The sequence below is a fragment of the Solanum lycopersicum genome, chromosome 7 (genome assembly GCF_036512215.1).
Source record: "Solanum lycopersicum chromosome 7, SLM_r2.1".
Lineage (NCBI taxonomy): Eukaryota > Viridiplantae > Streptophyta > Magnoliopsida > Solanales > Solanaceae > Solanum > Solanum lycopersicum.
This window is the reverse complement of record NC_090806.1, coordinates 3,873,411-3,893,023: the sequence shown is the minus strand read 5'-3', so window position 1 is coordinate 3,893,023 and position 19,613 is coordinate 3,873,411. Positions and strand designations below refer to the sequence as shown.

At 30.6% G+C, this 19,613-nt stretch overlaps 2 protein-coding genes across 3 annotated transcripts; both read right to left on the bottom strand.

The window, feature by feature from the left end:
• Window positions 1-284: 284 nt before the first annotated feature.
• Window positions 285-4,710, bottom strand: LOC101259856 (monogalactosyldiacylglycerol synthase 2, chloroplastic). Its single transcript, XM_004242688.5, has 9 exons — window positions 3,798-4,710; window positions 3,403-3,710; window positions 2,290-2,462; window positions 1,746-1,907; window positions 1,525-1,666; window positions 1,169-1,393; window positions 970-1,032; window positions 810-884; window positions 285-723 (listed from the first exon to the last, which is right to left on the bottom strand). The coding sequence occupies exons 2-9, from the start codon at window positions 3,667-3,669 to the stop codon at window positions 463-465; spliced, it is 1,368 nt and encodes a 455-aa protein (XP_004242736.1). The 5' UTR covers window positions 3,670-3,710; window positions 3,798-4,710; the 3' UTR covers window positions 285-462.
• Window positions 4,711-9,584: 4,874 nt separating this feature from the next.
• LOC101259167 (uncharacterized) lies at window positions 9,585-13,760 on the bottom strand. Of its 2 annotated transcripts, XM_004242978.5 has the most exons (5): window positions 13,585-13,753; window positions 13,407-13,464; window positions 11,150-11,193; window positions 10,461-10,761; window positions 9,585-10,106 (listed from the first exon to the last, which is right to left on the bottom strand). In XM_004242978.5, exons 2-5 carry the CDS (start codon window positions 13,456-13,458, stop codon window positions 9,790-9,792), a joined length of 714 nt encoding a protein of 237 aa, XP_004243026.1. In that variant the 5' UTR covers window positions 13,459-13,464; window positions 13,585-13,753; the 3' UTR covers window positions 9,585-9,789. The 2 variants fall into 2 exon arrangements, with proteins under 2 accessions (XP_004243026.1, XP_019070200.1); XM_019214655.3 differs by having other exon boundaries at window positions 13,407-13,760.
• Window positions 13,761-19,613: the final 5,853 nt, after the last annotated feature.

The window sequence follows — 19,613 nt, the reverse complement described above, 5'->3', positions numbered from 1 at the left end:
CTCGTTGGAAGGTACGTCCGATTCTCTTCCTCGGTCAACCCACTCAATATCCGAGAGAAGGTAGACTTTTGACGGCCGATGATACGTACTTAGAAATAAGCAAATCATAGATAAGTTTTTTTAGTGAAGAAGCCATGTAAATAAAAGAATAGTAGCCATAATCAGTGATACAATAACTGAAGCAAATGAAACAACATCTAATAATAAAAAGAATATATGCAAAAAAAAACACATGAAAATAGAGTCAAAAACCATAATCATACTACTCTATTTCCACACAAAACTCCAAGGAGAATGAACTTTCACTTTTTTCATATATTTTTATAAAACAAAGGATCACAACTTGACTAGCTAAAAGAATAGCACCAAAGCCTCTGTGGCCAAAGAATGAGACTAATCAATTGAACCTATTCTTGTCTACATAATATGCAACTAGCAACAAACCAACTTCAATCTATTATGCTAAATTAGGCTTGAAAATGAAGATGTCAATATGTAAGGAATGTTGGCCATAGGACCTCTCTGGCATGCAAGTTCATGTATGTCCTTCACAATATCAAAGACAGCATTAGGTTGTGCAAGTTTCAGCGCGTTCTCCGACTTCCTTTTAAGCTCATCGCTCTTGGTGGTAAACCATTCAGCAACTATCCTGGCTGTTTCCTTAGGGCGTCTTGTGAAAACACCAGCTCCATTGTCGACCACAAACGGAACATTTCCCTTCTCCTGAAGATACACAAAAAGGGATAAATCAATAACAAGATCAAATAAGCCACCAAGACTCAACTAGTCAACTTCTATAATGCACTAACTTGTCCGGGGATGTAGTCGTTCAGAATAATGGGAAGCCCTCTGATTAATGCTTCTGCAATTGTACCAGGTCCAGCCTGTAAGGCGCAGAAACAGAAGTTTATCAGTTGCGTCAAACAGGCGAGGTAGTTTGTTGTAAAATTAAGCGACAGATTGACATACCTTTGTGATAATGCAATCACAAGCGCCCATCCACTTTTCCATCTGCTTCTGGAATCCCTTGATCTGAACATTAACGAATATTAGATACAGTCAGGCCTCTCTATAATAACATTTTACTATAACTGTCTAATTTTCGTTGGAAAACTTCCATGTTATGTTTTGTAAGCCGTTCATCCTTTTAGGTTGTCGTTCCATTTACCTGAACGGGGATGTTCCATTCGAGTGATTGTAATGTGGATGCTAAGGCTTCATTGCGTCCACATATGACAATCATTTGACCGATAGGTTTGCCAAGTTCCTTATCGAAGAGTGCTTCTCCAAGAGCCTTTGCAGTTTTCTTCACAGGACCCATCCCTTCACCGCCACCCATCAGCAAAACCGCTGGTAATGTGGGATCCATCTCAAGTTCAACTCTAAGGTCATCCTACCGAAAGCATTGAGGAGGAAAATAAAAAGAAGATCACAAATCAATTTTTTTCTCACAAAATAAAAAGGGTAGAAATGTCTCGAGGAAGAAAGAAAGAAAGAGAAATGAGCCTTTTTTCAGACATTCACCTTGGAAAGAACTGCCCGGCAAAATGAAGGTCGAATGGGCAACCCAAAAACACGTATTTGAGATCCTTCCAAGCGATCTAGTGATGCCCTCTTTGCTACCTCCTCAGAGGGGCAGTACAAACGATTGACTCCTGGATGAAACCTGAAATAGAATGTTTTCATACGTCGGATTGTTATACAATATGAATGCATTAAGATTCTAGAATTCGTTAGCTATTTACCATGTCCGGTGGCAAGTGTTGAGATCCGTAATGACGGTTACGAAAATAACTTTTTTGTGTAGGCCTTGCCATTTAAGAACCCATAGAGGAATGTGTTGCATGAGAGGATGAACACTAATGATTATGTCTGGCTTGTACTCCATCAGGCCAGCTTCTACCTCTCTATGAATTCAACAATGCAAACGGGAATTAGAAACCCCTACGGAAGTTGGAACTAAAAAGTTCAACACATTACTTAGAGAACATTCATTCTCCAATTTTCTATTGAATGAGTACCAAATGATCCATATCTTCGAAAAAGATACAAAGAAAAAGATCGATTTCCTATGCAACCATTACAGTAAATGTTTTTTAACATCCTAGTAACGATTTAACGAGGCACAAGTGGTTATTAACAGAGGACAAATCATAGAAAGAGTAAAGTACAAACAGAATCAAGAAAAAAATTAACCCCTAGAAAGAGCATCCTACATATAACAACAAAAAATATTTCTAACTTAATACGAGGCATAAAAAGTTAAAACCAGAGAAGACGGCGACCTACTTAGCATAGAAGGCGGCAATAGCAGCAAGATAGACAGAGTGTATCCAACGAGGCGACGTGCCATGAAATGCTACGCTCCAAAGGCCAACATGTTTAACCATGAACTTGTATTGTTGCTCCATGTTGTTCAATGGCCAGCCAGTGTATTCCTTCCAAACATCCTTGACAAAAATCTGCATGTATAGTCCACATTAGGCAAGATTTATTTCAAATCATGGTAGGTCCAATGCAGCTAAGACTTTTGTATCTCCTACACTGTGAGAATCATATCAAAGTAATAATAAGACAAGAGTTTGGCAAGCTGCTAAAGAAGCTAAATGACATTTTATTTCGCCATAGCTTCTTCACTCCTGTTATTTCTTTTCTCGACCTGCTTTGAAATGTATTTCCTTGAGCCGAGGGTCTATCTGAAGCAAGCTCAGGGATAAGGTCTGGTTACACTCTACCTCCCCTAGACTACATTGATGGGACTACACTAAACATATTGTTGTTGTAAATCAATATGCCATAAAAGAATATAGCTTTGAAGTTACAAAAAAAAGGAGGAGAGAGTCCAAAGTATGTTTTTGCTTAAACCATAGCTTGTAACGTCATTATTAAACATCAAACACGCAATCTGAATATCTGAAACAAGGTTTATCAATTTTAAAATCAAAATCAAAGTTTTCCAATTTTGAGAATAAAAAATTTGACCTCATTAGATGGACCCCATGGGACCACACCCCATTGACATGTACTTAACAACTAAGCAAGCAAATGACAGAAGCTCCAAAAATTCCAAGAACCAAAAACCAATCTGGTTAAACAAAATCAAGACATCAAAGATGCAACATGTGTAATCCCATAGTGAGGTCCAGAGAACGTCGAGGCGCACGCACACCTTACCTCTACCTTGCGAGGTAGAGAGGTCGTCTCTGGTAGACCCTCGGTTAAAGGAAAAGCATATCAAAGCAGATACAAAGGAAAACATGAGAGAATTCTGAAAAAAAAAACAGATAATTGGAGTACAAGGGATAGTAGATAGTAACAAAAATTGGAGGACAAGAAACCACATGAGAAATAAAAGATCAAAGATGTTTAATCAATTAAAAAGGAACAAAAACTAAAACTTACTCTATATTCATCCCCAAATTCTAACTTGAAGGCATCTCGAATTGCCTCAGCTGAAGCCCTATGTCCACCACCAGTATCACTCATCAAAATAAGCACATTTTTAGTCCTTTCAGCACCAATTTGCACCATTTCCATGGTGTCATATTCTTCATCTTGAAAATCACACTTTAATCTCTTCTGGCTGCTACCACCAACAAACCCATAAACCCCAACTCTCTCCAACACTCTGTGTATAGATTTCCTAGGGGTAGTCACATTACTCACCATATTCTAACCTCTTTTTTTCACCAATCCTAACAATAAGTTACCTGAAAAATGTACACAAAGTGTCAAATACCAACCAGCAAAAAGGACAGAGGGGAGGGGAAAAAAGTAACTTTCAACCACCCTTTTACCTGAAATTGGGTTTTCTGGCAAAGATCACAAGAACACCAAAAAGGCTTAAGAAAATCCAAGATTTGGACACCCTTTTTCAAGAAGATGAATGGTAGATATTTAGAGAATAAATGGGGTTGTTAACTTTCTATATCCGGGAAAACATCAAAAGAAGTTGAGTAAAGTGAAAACAGTAACAAGTTTTAGCAACAAATTTTAAGAAAAATCAAAGGTTTGGACTTACAGAGGTAGACAACACAAGTAGGAAGAAAATAGAGTACTAGCAAGACAATTTTTTAGAAAAGTTCAAGATTTCATCACCCTATTTCAGAAAAATGGAGACAACACAGATATGAAAGAAATGAAGAGAAAGATCAAATTTTGGACACCCTTTTCCAGAAAAATGGAGATTATAGAGCTAGACAACACAAGTTTAAAGGAAATGGGGAGAAAGATGAAATTTTGAACACCATTCAAGACCCTTTTCCTTCTTCAGAAAATGAAGCTAGACAGTACAAGTAAGGATGAAAAAAGGGTACCAGTTCAACAAATTCAAAGAAAAATTCAAGATTTATACACCCTTTTTCAGAAAAAACAGAACTTTACATAACAATTCAAGATTTTAACACCATTAAGCACCCTTTTTTCTTCTTCTTCAGAAAATAAAACTAAGAAAGTTTCAATTATAGTAAGAGAAGAAGGGAAGGTGCTGTTTAAGATACTGGAATGATGCTTTTTTTCAGTTCAAAATAAAAAAAGATTGATACTTTACAGGGAAAACACAATAATGGCGGAGTTTTTCATGGATTTATAGCCGTCGGATTCATTTTTGCTTTGAGAAATTTGGAACGATTCGCATAATAGGGGTAGGAAACTTCGAATGTTCGAATGGACAGATTCGAATCTTTTTTAAGAAGTAGTAATTAGTTTTATAATGGTAATTAGTGATAATCATTTCTTTTTATCATTTAATTAAAAAAATATAATTTTTTAAATATATCGGAGATTTAGCAACGTATCAAAGATTTGGAGATAGACTCTAGAGTTGGCTTTAGGTTAAGAAGGATTAAAATCGAGTATATGAAGTGCAAGCATAAGAGGTGAACAGGAAATTAAGAATTGATACATAAGTCGTTTTCAAAAGGAAAAGTGTCGAGTATTAATGTGGGCCTATAATACAAGGGGAGAGATCGACGGGGATGTATTACGTAAAATTGAAGTAAGGTGGATAAAAATGAATAGTAATATTAGGTATTGTATGTGATGTAAGAAAATGTCACCGAGACCTAAAAGTAAGTTTTATGGAGTGATTGTTTGATTGATTAGTATTGTTAGGACAAGATTAAGGATGAAGATATACAAAGTAAGGTGAGAGTAATTTATGTGATGGACAAAATACGAAAATTAAGACTGGAATGAGAAAAATTTTGAAGGATGTCCACAGTAAAGAGAAAAAACTATAACCGTGGGGATTTGAACTAGAAAAACACATTCTTGTACACTATTGCCACTAAGCTAGTGCTCTATTCCTAGAAAATTATTCTGTCTTTTAATTAAATAACCGTTTTAAAGCAGACCACATTAAATAAAATATACAAAATATTAATGTTGAGATTCAAACTTGGGTATTGGGAACGTATTTGAGCACACTTTTACCACTGAGCTACGGCTAAATAGTAACTTTGAGGGTGTCCAAAATACTTAATATAACAATATAAAGTAAGATTTGGCCTATATATATAACGAAATTTTTCGACGAAGGGTGTCCAATTACTGTAGCTCCGCCCCTGATGTGGAGTTAGATTGAGTAAGAACTGAGAAGAAGTAAATTAGGCATGACACGATATATCTTTAGCTTACAGAAGACATGATTCTAGATAGAGAAATATAAAATTCGATGACTAGATGAGGGTTTTAGTCTCGAAAGTTGTTTTTGTTTCCTTAACAGTATTATCACTATTGATATGTTGATATTATCTTATTCTTTGATTTTATTATAATTTTTTTTTTTATTTTGATAATTTTACTATTTTGTTGTTGGTTCTTTTTCTTGTTCAATATCTTTACATTTTACTATTTTACTCTGGCATCTCTTTCAAACATGTTCTGAAAATAATTTTTTTGAGTCGAGAGCCTATTACAAAAAGAGGACAAAATTTGTACAAGTTTTACCTTCCTCTTAACGTATTTGAGAAACATTATGGGACATGTTATTGTTGTTGTTATTAAAACTGTTGTTATAAGAAGTTGTTGCGGAACATCCGAGTGTACAAATTTCATTTTTTTTAAAAAAAACTATTCATTTTGATGGTTATTTTTGTTATTCGTGAAATGATTATTTTATTTGATTGAATACGATATTTTTTTTAAAAAAAAAAAGTTTAATCTTAAATATGTTATAAACATTTCTCTTGCTATAAAAGCATGTCATTTAAGTTAAATTTATTTTAGATAATAAAAAACAACATACATCTCATAAAAAAGAATGTGTAACTGAATTGATATTTTCTTGATTTAATATTGTTAAACATTATTTCCTTATCAATCTTTCGAAAGAAAATAATATATTTTTATATTTTTTTAATTATAAGTATTTATTACTTCACAAATAATACAATAGTTTGAAGTCATAAGTTTCAAAATTTCATAATCATTACATATATATAGAATACTTATAATCACAAGTTTAGAAAGTTCACACTTTCTTTGATTAATTTTATGTCAAGTTAAATAATAACGACAATTTAATAAAATTCGGAGATTTTTGTGTTTTTGGCCCTATTAGTTTGATGGAAAACTTTCAAATTATTGTTAACTATATTAAAAGTTATACTTTTAATCATTTTTTGTCATTGTCAATTTACAGTTGTGTTAAGCCTATGAGTGTTGGCATCACTTTCCTTTATAATTGTGGCCTTCCATTTATTAATTTGCCTAAAAATAATTATAATTTTTTCATACATAGCTTTCATGGGTCATGATTAGCTTTTAATTAATTAGACAATTTTGGAAATATATTTTGTAATAATTTCAAAGATCTTTTTAAGGTATCAATTTATAATACTAATTCTTTTGTAATTTGTGATATTATTTTTTTATTTTTTTTAGTAATATTTACTTCTGGAATAAATTTCGATATTAATCGTGTGTTAAATTTTTTAAATTCTAAGAACAAAAAAAACTTGCTAAATCTTTTTGAACATTCATGATTATGCACTTTAATACGTAAAACTATTTGATGCGTACACTCTACGAGAGACAGAATTCGAATAATGACATTTGAAATTAAACATAAATTTTCAATTTCAATCTGGTATGTCTGATACTATTTCTATAAACTTGCAAAAGAATAATTGTAAAAATAGGAATATTCACACAAAAACTTGCAAAATACATACATATATTCTTTTTTTTGAATTGAAAATTAATTATTTGAATTAACCTTAAGAGTCAAGATATTAGTACAATTTTAAAAAAGAGTCTATTTTTGTTTGAATATTTAAGTTTGTGGGGGGGGGGGGGGGGGGATGAGACCCCTCATATTTAATTGTGTGTACTAATGATTTGACTATTTGGGAAATAAAACTAAGATAGTTGGTGGAAGTTAAGTAGGACAGATATATTATATGATATCCACACAACAAAGAAATTGGCAAATATATTTTTTGTACTACTAATTATAAAAATATTTAGACAATTTTAAATAAGGAAATGAAATTTTAGTAAAAATATGGATCCCTAATTAGAACAATTAAGAAGATTAAAAAAAAACATTACTTAAATTTGAGCATTTATGAGTTTTTTTAAAAAAAACTCCAAGAAATTTTGCTAACACTAAAAAAAAAAACATAAACTTATATATGTATTAGAATTGAGATCATAATCAAGGTTTAATTTGTATTTTAAGATTAGAAAAAGTTACTGAAATACACGTCTTATGTTTTCCTTTTTTTCAATATTCCCTTCTATTTCTAAAAATTTTTAAAATCTCTTATTTTTTTAATGTATCTGAGTTACATATTAATGAATCCGAGCCAATATTTAATGTATCCGAGTTATATATTATGTATTTGATTTATTTTAAGAAAAGGGTCTGATTTACCCCTCAACTTTGTCATTTAAAATTGATACACCCCTTGTTATGAAAGTGACTCATATATACCCCTACTTATAAACAAATGACTCACATATACCCATTTCCTCTAACGGATATGAAAATATAATAATTTTAATCTAATTTTTTATTTTTTTTAATCCCATATGAGTAAATTTAGTCCTCGTCAAACATATTTTTTTTGACTTTTTTTGTTTTAAAGACTAATTTAGAATTATTATTTTTATAATTAAATTTATTTTTGTTTCACTAATATTCTTGTAAAACTTATAGTAGATAACCAAATTTTTTCTTCGAATACACAAATTAAATTACAATATAGACATAAAAAATAGTTTTAAATATTTTTTCTTTACACTAAGGAATGAAAGAAAAAAATAAGAAAAAGAAACTCAAATAATTATGATAAAAGAAGTCAAATAATAATATATGTATGAAAAAAATTAAAATTTACCTTGAACTTTGACAGAAGAATCATATATATCTCTAAATAATTTTTTAGAAAAATTAAAAGTAAAAAATATAAATTTGAAACTAATTTTTTTCATTTCCATTAAATGAAGGATATATGTTAGCTAATTTTTAACGGCAGCCGTTTGTATATCGGTAAGGGTATATATGTGTCATTTTCGTAACGAGGGGTATATCAGCTCCAAATGACAAAGTTGAGGGGTATATCAGACCCTTTATTTTATAATGTATATGAGCCAATGTTAATGTATCCGAGCTACATATTATGTATTCAAGCTAGTTTTTAATGTATCTGAGCTACATATGATGTATGTGATTCATGTTATAATGTATCCGAGATATTTTTTAATGTATTCGATTTATATATTTATGTATCATGTTTGTGTTATTTTCTAAGGGATTAATGGAATAACAAATTAAAGAGAGATTAATTATAATTTCGTATTAAAACTAAGTTATTCCTAAAATTTATCATTAATATTATATTTCTTGGGTTTCTATTTGCAATCCTTTAAAAAAAATACTCCATTAGATTTTTTGTTATTTTTCACGTGTTGTTGCTAAAATATAAATTGTGGATTTGCCCATTGACTTGACTAAATTAATAATTAAACATCACCTAATTTATCAACCAATCACATATAATGTGCCTCTAACTATATTAATTATAATTTTCCCAAACTTATATTTTATAGGGATATAAATAAAATAATATTCCCAGAATGTATATATAAACAATATATATATTCTATAAATAATTCTCTCTCCATTCAACTAATTTCCCAATAGATCCATTTTAATACACATATTTGTATATGTCATTTTTACAATTTCACTCCAAATTAACCATAAATTTTAACAAAATTTCAATTTTCAAATACTAACCACACGTTTTGAACACGTGAATAATTCTTAACCACACGTTTTGTTTTACGCTCTTACCACCAAACTAAAGCCTTAGGTGCTTAGAAACATAGTAGTTACTAATTTGCGAGCATAATCAAATACATACGATATAATTTTCCACCGAAATACCTAAATGTTGAAACCCCTTGCCTTTATCTGGCTCCACCCCAGTTTCAATGCAGAAAAAGAGAAATAGCCGAATAATAGGTTGCTTCACCACTTAAATAACGGCCTTTTGTTCTCAACAAAAGTTCAAACACGTTACGTGTGTCTTGACTACACATCATGTGTTACACTCTTACCACCGAACCAAACATAGTAATTTGCATGAACTAACCACAGTATCATGCAACATTTAAAAAGTTACCATACATCATCCACGTTTATCATTTTTCAACTTCTTACTATAGATACAAACAAAAAAAAACATTCAAAATCATGTACAAGATTGTATCTCCTTAGATGAAACCAATCTCCAAAAAGATGAACAGGATATCCAGGTAAAAAAGCTGACTTACTACTCAATCCAGTTCTACTGATGCATCGACGTGAGAAACCAAGCCGAGACAAATTGGACAGGGCGGATCCTGTCTATCTTCACGGTTCGTTCTCTGTTCCAAACAATCAGCATGGTAAAGATGACCACAAGCTAATACTGCCACTATAGACGTCTCGCCTATAGGCAAACTGTTTTCAAGGACAATGTAGGGTTCCTTCTTCAAAAACTTATTGCATAGTACACAAAAGAGTTCTCCTGCATCGGATGATATCACCCTCGTCGTTGCCAATGAACTGGACGGAACACCTTCTGTTCTGTGAACTGTTTTTGGTCTATCATCTGACCAGAGAATGCAAAGTAAATGAAGTGAGACATGTTTCAAGCTCTGGTTTTTCAAGTTAGATTCAACAGAAACACGAGAATCGTGCTAGACAAATACTAAAGGAAAAGAGAAACTCTCACTGTGATGTAACACTGAGCTACTATCAAAATTACTGTTTGTCTTATATCATGACAACGACTTGGCCTCCGAGGCACAAAGGTCTATGTGAAACTACTTAGTTTTATATGAGGTTTCAGTTATAAGAAGAAGGTTCATGCCCAAGAGCCAAGCGATTTTCAGGTGATTACGGATGAGGTTTACGTTAAATGAATTAAAAGAGTTAAGTCTTGAGTAAAGGACATAAGGTGAACCTGTGTCATGTCCAGAATCTGTAGAGCATTTGCTTGCCATCTTTATAGACCACTTCTCATCATAAGAAGGCGTATAACCTCCATGGGAAGCTGATGCCTCAGCATTACTGGCAGACCTTCGCCGAGAATAATGACGGCCATAGTGACGCGGATGCCTCAGCGACTTTAGAAGGTCAATATTTCGACGGTGTACAATAGATGATTGTTGGCCTTGTGTTACCTTCACGGGACCATCCATGATATCCCCCGCAATGGTTAAAAAAGACTTTATTCCACTGCTGTCGACTTGATGAGAGAACTTCTGCTCGTAATGCAAAATGAGACCTCTTAGAAAAAAGACAAGCACAAAAACACTCCAATAGTGTAGTACTTCAAGGTCATTTACGCTTGAAGTATCTACAACCTTATATCACCTTCCAATCTAGTTGTGCATGAAGATTTCACTCAAGAATTATTCAGGATGGAACTTCAAAACCTCAAAAACAAGCAAACCTTCTAATCCTACGTCAAGAACCTTTATAATGTACAGGTATCAGCTGTTAAAGAAAGATAGCATTTACCTTCTCTTCGTGGTTAATGCATTCCAAAGAATGAAACAAAGACGCAGCACAAGGAGGTATGTATTAATCAATAAAGGAAAACTGAGAAAGTTATTGAATTCCATTATTAGATGAAGAAGCAAAGAGAACCTGTTTCGACAATGCATCCATTCCAGGTGAGGGTGGCATCAGGTCTGCAATCACATTGTAATTAGAATCATGATTCAGTTGTCTTTTCTCCAAGAAAATTAGCAGAACGAAACTGAGTTCGTTATTCAGGAGGGAAGGGGACTGAGCAATACAAGATTCGCTTAGTTGTTCTTAGCTTCTACCGAAGAATAAAGGGAACGACACAACATGAAGAGAACAAAAATCGCCCTGATAATTTTATGTCATGCTATTATCTTGCGAGAAGAAGCATCCCTATTGTAATGTCAATAAGCTACTATTAGTTATATTCGCTACATATCGAAGAGCAAGTAAGAAGGAAACTTTAGACTTGAATGCATGTACAGCTAAAGACCAAATCACCAAAGAATCGAAGTTTTGTGGGGAAGGTACAGGAGAAGCTATATACATGATGCCCGTAAAACATCAAAAGTTGTGAAATTGTGAGCCATTGACAGTTAGAAGTTGTGAAAAGATAAAAGAAGCATAAAATCCTTTACTGAATTTCCAAAATTGAGATCCCGGGTTCAAAACCCTGCTACAACACTTGGTGTGAGCCCATCTACTTTAGCTTTGAAACGCAGATTTACCCGACCTGTGCTTGTAGGCTATAGCAAATTGCTCGATATACAAGTCATGGTGTACACAAGTTAATCCGTACATGAGGAGGATAAGTGCATATGAAGTGAGGAGGCTTTCCTAATTGCTGGATTTCTAATTAGGACAAAATTATTTAGAAAACATAAATATAGAAATGCATATATAAATACATATCATCATAAAGCAGTATAAAGTATCTCGATTATCAACAGAAATGAAAGAGGATCTCAAACATGGGTAGTATAACCTTAATTGAGTAACTTTAAATATCAAAAAACGATTAACACAGAAAATAATTTAGTGATCTGCTAGATTCATTTTATTACTCTCTCCATTCCATTTTATGTGACACTCTTTCCTTTTTAATCAGTCCAAAAAATTGACATTTCTATATTTAGTTACTATAATATAACTATAAACTCCCTATTCAATCCTTAATGATGATTTATAGCCACAAGAAGTTTCAAAAAAGTTCAGTGCATTCTTAAACTTTGTGCCTAGTCAAACACCTATACGTAAATAGGGATGGACACTTCCATCGTGCATTGAGCGGACAATTTCGAAGAAATCGTAAGGAGTATATAACTTGGAAACCAGAAGGATCAAGATGTACAACAATATTATATGAACATCAGTTGGAAAGGTCATGACCATACAACACAACGCGGGCAACCAATGAGTCTTAGCAGTCGGTGATTCTGAATAGCCATATCATAACATTGAAAGCAAAAACTTCCAATGATCATACGCTTTTTTAAGAGAACGAACTTTTAACACCTTTTTCCCAAATACTTTTACAGTTAATAATATGTCACAACAATGTTTATGAAACTTTCACACACACGATCCAATATAATCATCAAGCGCGCAAGTTCAAGCCCAGAACACCCACAGCTCTTTAACTAAAATCATCAAAAGCCAACAACTCAAACATTGGGAAACAGAACTTTCTACTAACATTCCATTAACCAAACTCAGGACACTGAAGTTTGATCAAGTTTAAACCTTCAGCGAAAAAGTTCAAAGCTACGGGTTTGGGTCAAAACCTTTTATTTGTGTTAAGAAATTCACTCACAATATGTACAAATAAATTATCCACACACCAATGAGTTTCCTTTTTTAGAATTCAGAACCTATAAACTAAAAATTCTGGCTCCGCCTCTGTCTATTTAGACATACACTTCTAAATTTGGAAAAATAAAAAAAATTATCTCTTTGTAACAAAAACAAAAAAAATCCTCCATTTGTTACCAAACCATCTACCATCAAACTTTGGTCCACAACATTCCCCAAACACTTCAACCACCCCACCCCCCAAAAAAGCAACAAAAACCAATCTTTATTGTCACACCGTCTCTGATTCTCCAAAAATACACTACTTTTAAAGTATGCAACACACACCCGTCAACATTTTCGAAGAGTGAAAGCCTCCCACACACAAAAACTACAACATAATGATAACTACTAACATCCCATTTCTCAATTAATGAACTCTAACTATTTATGCATCCCCTTCTCATTGTTTCTTGATAACAAACAACATGTAAAGATTATAATACACAATCAAATGCCAAAAAAAAAAAACATTTTTTTTTAAAAAATAAATCATAAAATTAAAATGATGAACCCCATATTATACCTGCAGGAGGAGGAGTCTTGTTGAGGTCAGCTCTTCTCTTTCTCTTTCCCATAACCAACTTTATACAAAAAAAAAAAAATCTGTCACAAATAAAAATGTACAAAAAAACAAGACTAACAATTTTTATGGAAAAAAAAAAATCAATGGTGAAAAATAAAAAATAGGCAACAAAATTTACGGGGTTTTGGGGTTGTGAATTGCCCTTGAAGATTGGGATTAAGAACGGTACAATCAACAAAAATTTCAGAGAAAATTAGAAAATGTGTCACTGATGAAAATTTTGTGTTTCTGCACTAATTTTTATTTTTTTTTTATGATGGAAAAAAAAAAGAAAGTAAAACGTGTCCAAAGAAACGGCTGTTTAAGTTTTCTTTTATACTTTTATCTTTTGTACCTTTTTTTCTCTTTTTTTTTTTTTTAAAAAAAAAACGATGTCAGGACTCACGATAACCCGCCTCGTAAGTTCGACTCAGAAGACATATTGAGAGGTGATTGGTCATTCCAAATGACTTTTTTTAACCTCTTCTTTTTACTTTTTTTTTTCTAAATAAATAAAATATTCAAATATATGTATGTCGAACTCTGGGATAAAAGAATAGATAAGAAGGTGTACATGCTTGCGAAGACGAAAGAGAGGAAGGTTCAAGACATATATCAAGTGAAGTGCATTGAAGGCAAGATGTTGGTGGAAGAGATACACGTCAGATAAAACTGATAAGTATACTTTCAAAAGTTTTTGAATGGGATGAAGACATTGTGTTAGGTGATTTAGAACATTTTGGGCGACGTAGAAACTTTGGGGTGATGTAAATATTAGTATATATTTTACATAAATTTTATAGTGTAAGTGTAGAAGGCAAGATGTTGATGGAAGAGACACACGTTAGATAAAGATGATAAATATACTTTCATAAACTTTTGATAGGATAGAGACATTGTGTTAGGTGATTTGGAACACTTTGAGTGACATCGAAACCTTGGGGTAATGTAAAAATTAGTATAATTTACATAAATCACATACTTTAAGAGCTAATTACATTATAAAATACAAAAATCCCTTCAAATTTATGAATTTTGGATACTGGATATATAGAAAAGGGATGTATCCGAGAGGGAAGATGTATCATAGAAGGGATATGAATGTATCATAGAAGGGATATGGATGTATCAGAAAGGTGATAGAACATCCAAATACATAGAAGAGGGATATATTTGAGATGGAGGGATGTATCATAGAGGGTATGAGGATGTATCAGAGAGGGGATAAGACATTCGGATACACAGTTAAGGAATGTGTCTGAGAGGAGATATGAATGTACCTGCTAGATGGGATTGAAGTATCCGAGAGGGTATTTTTGAAATTATTTTAAAGTGATAGATAATTTTAGAGATTATGATAAAATAAATGTGTATTTAGATAATTTTCCCTAAATATATTAGAAATGTTTGTTTTGATGATTGGGCTAATATCTCTTGTTTTGTCTAACAGATAATTGAATTGGGCCGACTAACACAGTGTCTTAATGCTTCGTTTTGGGCTTTATACAACGCCACACGAAGCCCATTCGTTTTGAGAAGTGGGCTTCATTTATTTATTTTTCGAGAAAATTTTACAAATAGATATTATTTAGAGCATAATTACGAAACATGGTTATAGTTTTCGTGTGTTGAATACCTTCGTTTAAGAGAATATTTTTTACGTAGAAAGTCTCAAATTCAGAATCTTTCGTTGCGCAAATTTCTTGAGAAACGAAGTCGAAACGTAGTTATAATTATTTTATCAGATAGATATCAATTGTATCATCTTAAGGGTTGTATTCAATCGATAGGTATCAATTGTACCAACTGAAAGGTCGTAAAAGAGTTGTAACTACGTGAGTATTATATATTCGATATAAAATCCAAAATATAGCTACATTTCAATAATTTTTGAAACTATATCTATGTAAATTAAATAAAGATCTTAAATTCAAGCGTTAAATATAAATAAATTCCAAAAAAAATTCCCCTTTATAAACTCCTTATGCAACACTATGAATTATGGATAGAATCAAAATTATTGATATGGATATTTTCACATAAAAGGAAAATTTTATTTCAATAAAAGCAAACTTGACGTGAATTATTCAGAATCAAAGTTGATTTTATTTTATAAATTAAAATTTTATCAATAAATTTTTATGATACATATTTATGAAATTCAATCAATCATCTTAATCATATTGAAAAATAAAAATTTGAGTTATTAAAAAATTTCATAAATAATATGAAATGAGAAAACAAAAAAAAAAGATTTATATTGAAAAATAAAAATTCGAGTTATTAAAAAATTTCATAAATAATATGAAATGAGAAAACAAAAAAAAAGATTTAAAATATTCTGTCAAGTTGCATCATTGAATCTTCAATCTTGAATCTCGTTCCTTAATTATTGTAATTCTTTATTATTATTGTTATTTATTTATTATTATTATTATTATTATTAATATTAATATTTTTTTTTTGTTGGGGGAGGGAGGTGGTGGCTGGGGGAGGGTGAATCACACATATATAGAATCAATACATTTTTCTTAGTTTAAACTCATAATAAATACTAAAATTTGAATGATGGCAGCATCCATATTTCATGGATTTTTATATTAGAATCTCCATAAATGGTGCACATGATTCAATTATTGATATATAAAAATTATTTTCATAATTCTCGCGAGATCGATCGAAATATATAAATGATTTTTAAATTTATCAGTTAATCGATTATAATTAAATATATAATAAATATGATGACATAAATTAACGATTTCTAACAGAATTATTTTGTTGTTATTTAAGTACTTAATTAAAATAAATTATAATTTTAAGCATCTAAATAAAATTTACTGGAAATATAAAGGCTATTGAAGCCAAATAGATTTTATTTTAATTAACTTAGAACCAAATGTTGGCTTAATCTCATAATAATACATGTTTTTAAATTTGTATTTAGGCATAAACATAAGACAACATGGAATGTTTGGGTTGGACCATTGTTTTTATTTTAATTTTATAATTATATGTTTCTTAATTTTTTTAAAAAAAGATTCTTTTATGGTCACTTTCACATTTTATATTATAATTCCCTCTCTTGGATTATCACTTTGTTGTCATTGCAATGTGACATTTTAAAATTTTTTTTTCCTAAAAGTTGGGGAACCCAATTATGCCCCCACCCCCACCCCACCCTAATCAAATCAAGTGTATTTCATATGTGATAAAAATATTATTTTATCATAAAATTAAATAATTGCTCTAAATTTTACTCTCTTTTTTCCACTTTTTTCACATAGTGATTATATTTATTGACATGAAATATTTATTCTTGACAAGATTTTATTTCGCCCTTTCTAATTTGGATAAGACAATAAAATTAACATAAATTATCGTGGAATGATTGAGATTTTTCACTCTGAATTAGAATTCTTCAGTTTGAACCTTCAGAATAAAAAAAAATTATTCAGAGCGCTATCCCAAACCCCCAGATATAAACCTTGCAATGTGCTAAATCAAATTCAGTCAAACTTTAACGTAGTTGTCAATATTTAACTTGGCAATCAAACAAAGAAAGGTAAAGATAATGAGAAATTAGTGTCTCATGTGGCATTATATATGTTAATTTGTGTCTTACGTAATTTTCTACACGTATTATGTACGTAGAATTCATGTGTATAATCGTTCAACTTTATACAAATTTAAGTGTCACTTGTACACCCAAAATTGAAGGGCTTAAATGTGAAAAAAATCAAGTTTAAAACACATTTGTGTATTATATCTATTTTGTTTGCTAATGATAGAAAACAAATTATAATATATAATTTATTTTTAATTAATGCTTATATCAATTTTTTTCTATAATCACATCATTTTCCACTTGGTTTATCTAATTTCATCTTCTAGATGATTTGAAAATTTTCGAATATTGTTTTATAAGGTAGCACATGGTAATAATATATATTACTATGATTCAAGGTATTTGAACATGGAATGAGTTTTCTAGAAAAAGATAAAATTACAAGTCTATACAAAATTAATACATACTAATATGTCAACAAAACTAATTTCATGTTTGAACGTGAATTATGGTAGAATAATTTTGAATCTCTTAAATTTTAGATTTGATTTTTTCTGACAGATTATATGTTGGAAGCATTATCTTCAAAAATAATTTTGAATATATAAATTTAAATTTAATTTAAATATCAAATATTAAATAAAAAAAAATTCAAAAACAAGGAATATAAGTTAAGTTGACATATTTTTAATGACGAAACATAATTCTAACCTTCTAGTATCCCTACATGATAAATGACATAATTGATGGGATATAAGTTAAGTTGACATAAATGTAAATGGTATATTACAATATATAACCACATAAACCTAGATTTTATGTGAACATATTGATAATGACTTGAAAATTCAAAAACAAGGGGTAGAAACTTAATGTGTCACATTTTTAATTACGTTAATGAGAAATACATGCTTATTCTATTCGAGTGAATAACCCTTTAAAGGAAAAATATATTTATTTGATACAAAAAATTTAAATAATTATCCATTCATAGCTCATTACTATATATAATAATAATAATTATATACTCACTTTGTTCTATTTTATATGTAATTATTTTTTATAAATAGTTGGTTCATATTATTTGTCATTTCAAAAAATCAATGAATAAAATATATTTTCTTCATTTTGAAAAGGATGACCTAGTTTGACTTGGAACTGAGTTTAAGAAAAGAAAGAGGATTTTTTAATTTCGTGGTTCTAAATTTAAGTCATGTTAAATGTACTAAAATGCTCTTCAATCTTGTGGTCTTAAACATGTTACGTGAAAAGTTAAAGTTAAAATGTTGTCAAAAAAAGAAATGTGTCATTCTTTTTTAAACAGACTAAAAAGGAAATAGAGTCTTTTTTTTTTTAAACGAAGAGAGTAATATTCTTCCTTTTTTTTTACCGTCGTGAGCTATTAGTTTTGAAAATATATATTTGACCAACTTAGAAAAGTTAAGTAAATGATTCATGTTCATTTGTTAAATTAACTAATCAAAATAAATTAATACATATTCATTAATTGAAAACTCGAGCTTCAAAAAAAATTAAATAAAGGTAGAAAGATAAAGTTACATCATTTTTAACACAAATAAAAAGTAAAAATATGACATATCAAATAAGACAGAAGGAGTAATAATGTGTGCGCGCACACCATTTTTTTTTCCAAATATTTGTTATAGTATCATTGAGAATTTTAAAATATCATCATATATATATATATATATATAAGAGATTTTTTTTAAAAAAAAAAACAACCACTAAGACATTCACCAAACCCAAATCTCCAATTTATTAAAAATAAAAATATACAGATCCACTAAAATGGGCAAATCTTTTTTTTTTTAAAAAAAGTGTTGTCTCCTTGTCTTACCAATAATATAACAATAGCAAAATCAAATAGGTGAGTGAGATCTAAAAAAAAAAAAAAAAGTAGATAAAGAATTATAAATCAATTAAAAATTGCAGTGAACTGTTAAATATTTTTTCATTTTTAACACTCCATTGCAATTCTGAATATGAAATTATCTTTACTAAGAGGCGATCTATTTTAAATGTAATATTTTTATATAAAAAATTAAATTTAACTAAGCTTATTATTAATTTCAAACATGGGAATTTTTATTTTTTTTTTAAAGAAAAGTTAAACAAAAATATCCAGATCATGAACAGATGGGCATATTGGGACCCTAGCAATTAGCTAACTACTATGACTAGTGACCAGCAAAATTGATGACCACATGCCAAACCAACTAGTCTAATGTCCTTTCTTTACAATATATGAATGTGACAACAAAACCACACTATGACATACAAAATTCTTTATACAAATTTAGAAATTTAAGTTATGAGAAAGAAATTACTATATATATCATCAAGGTGTTCGGTTAACGTTAGTGTGTATCTCGATTAATTAGTTAAAATATTTATTATTTATTATCAGTGTAGGTATTGAGAAACTCTGTTCATTAAGGTTTAGATAGTTGAAAAATTGTCTTTGTTGGGCTTTGGTGGGTCTTGAACAGTGGCGGAGCCACATGCAGTGAAGGGGTGTCGACCGACATTCCTTCGTCGAAAAATTACGTTGTGTAGTTAGAATTAAAATATTTTTTGTG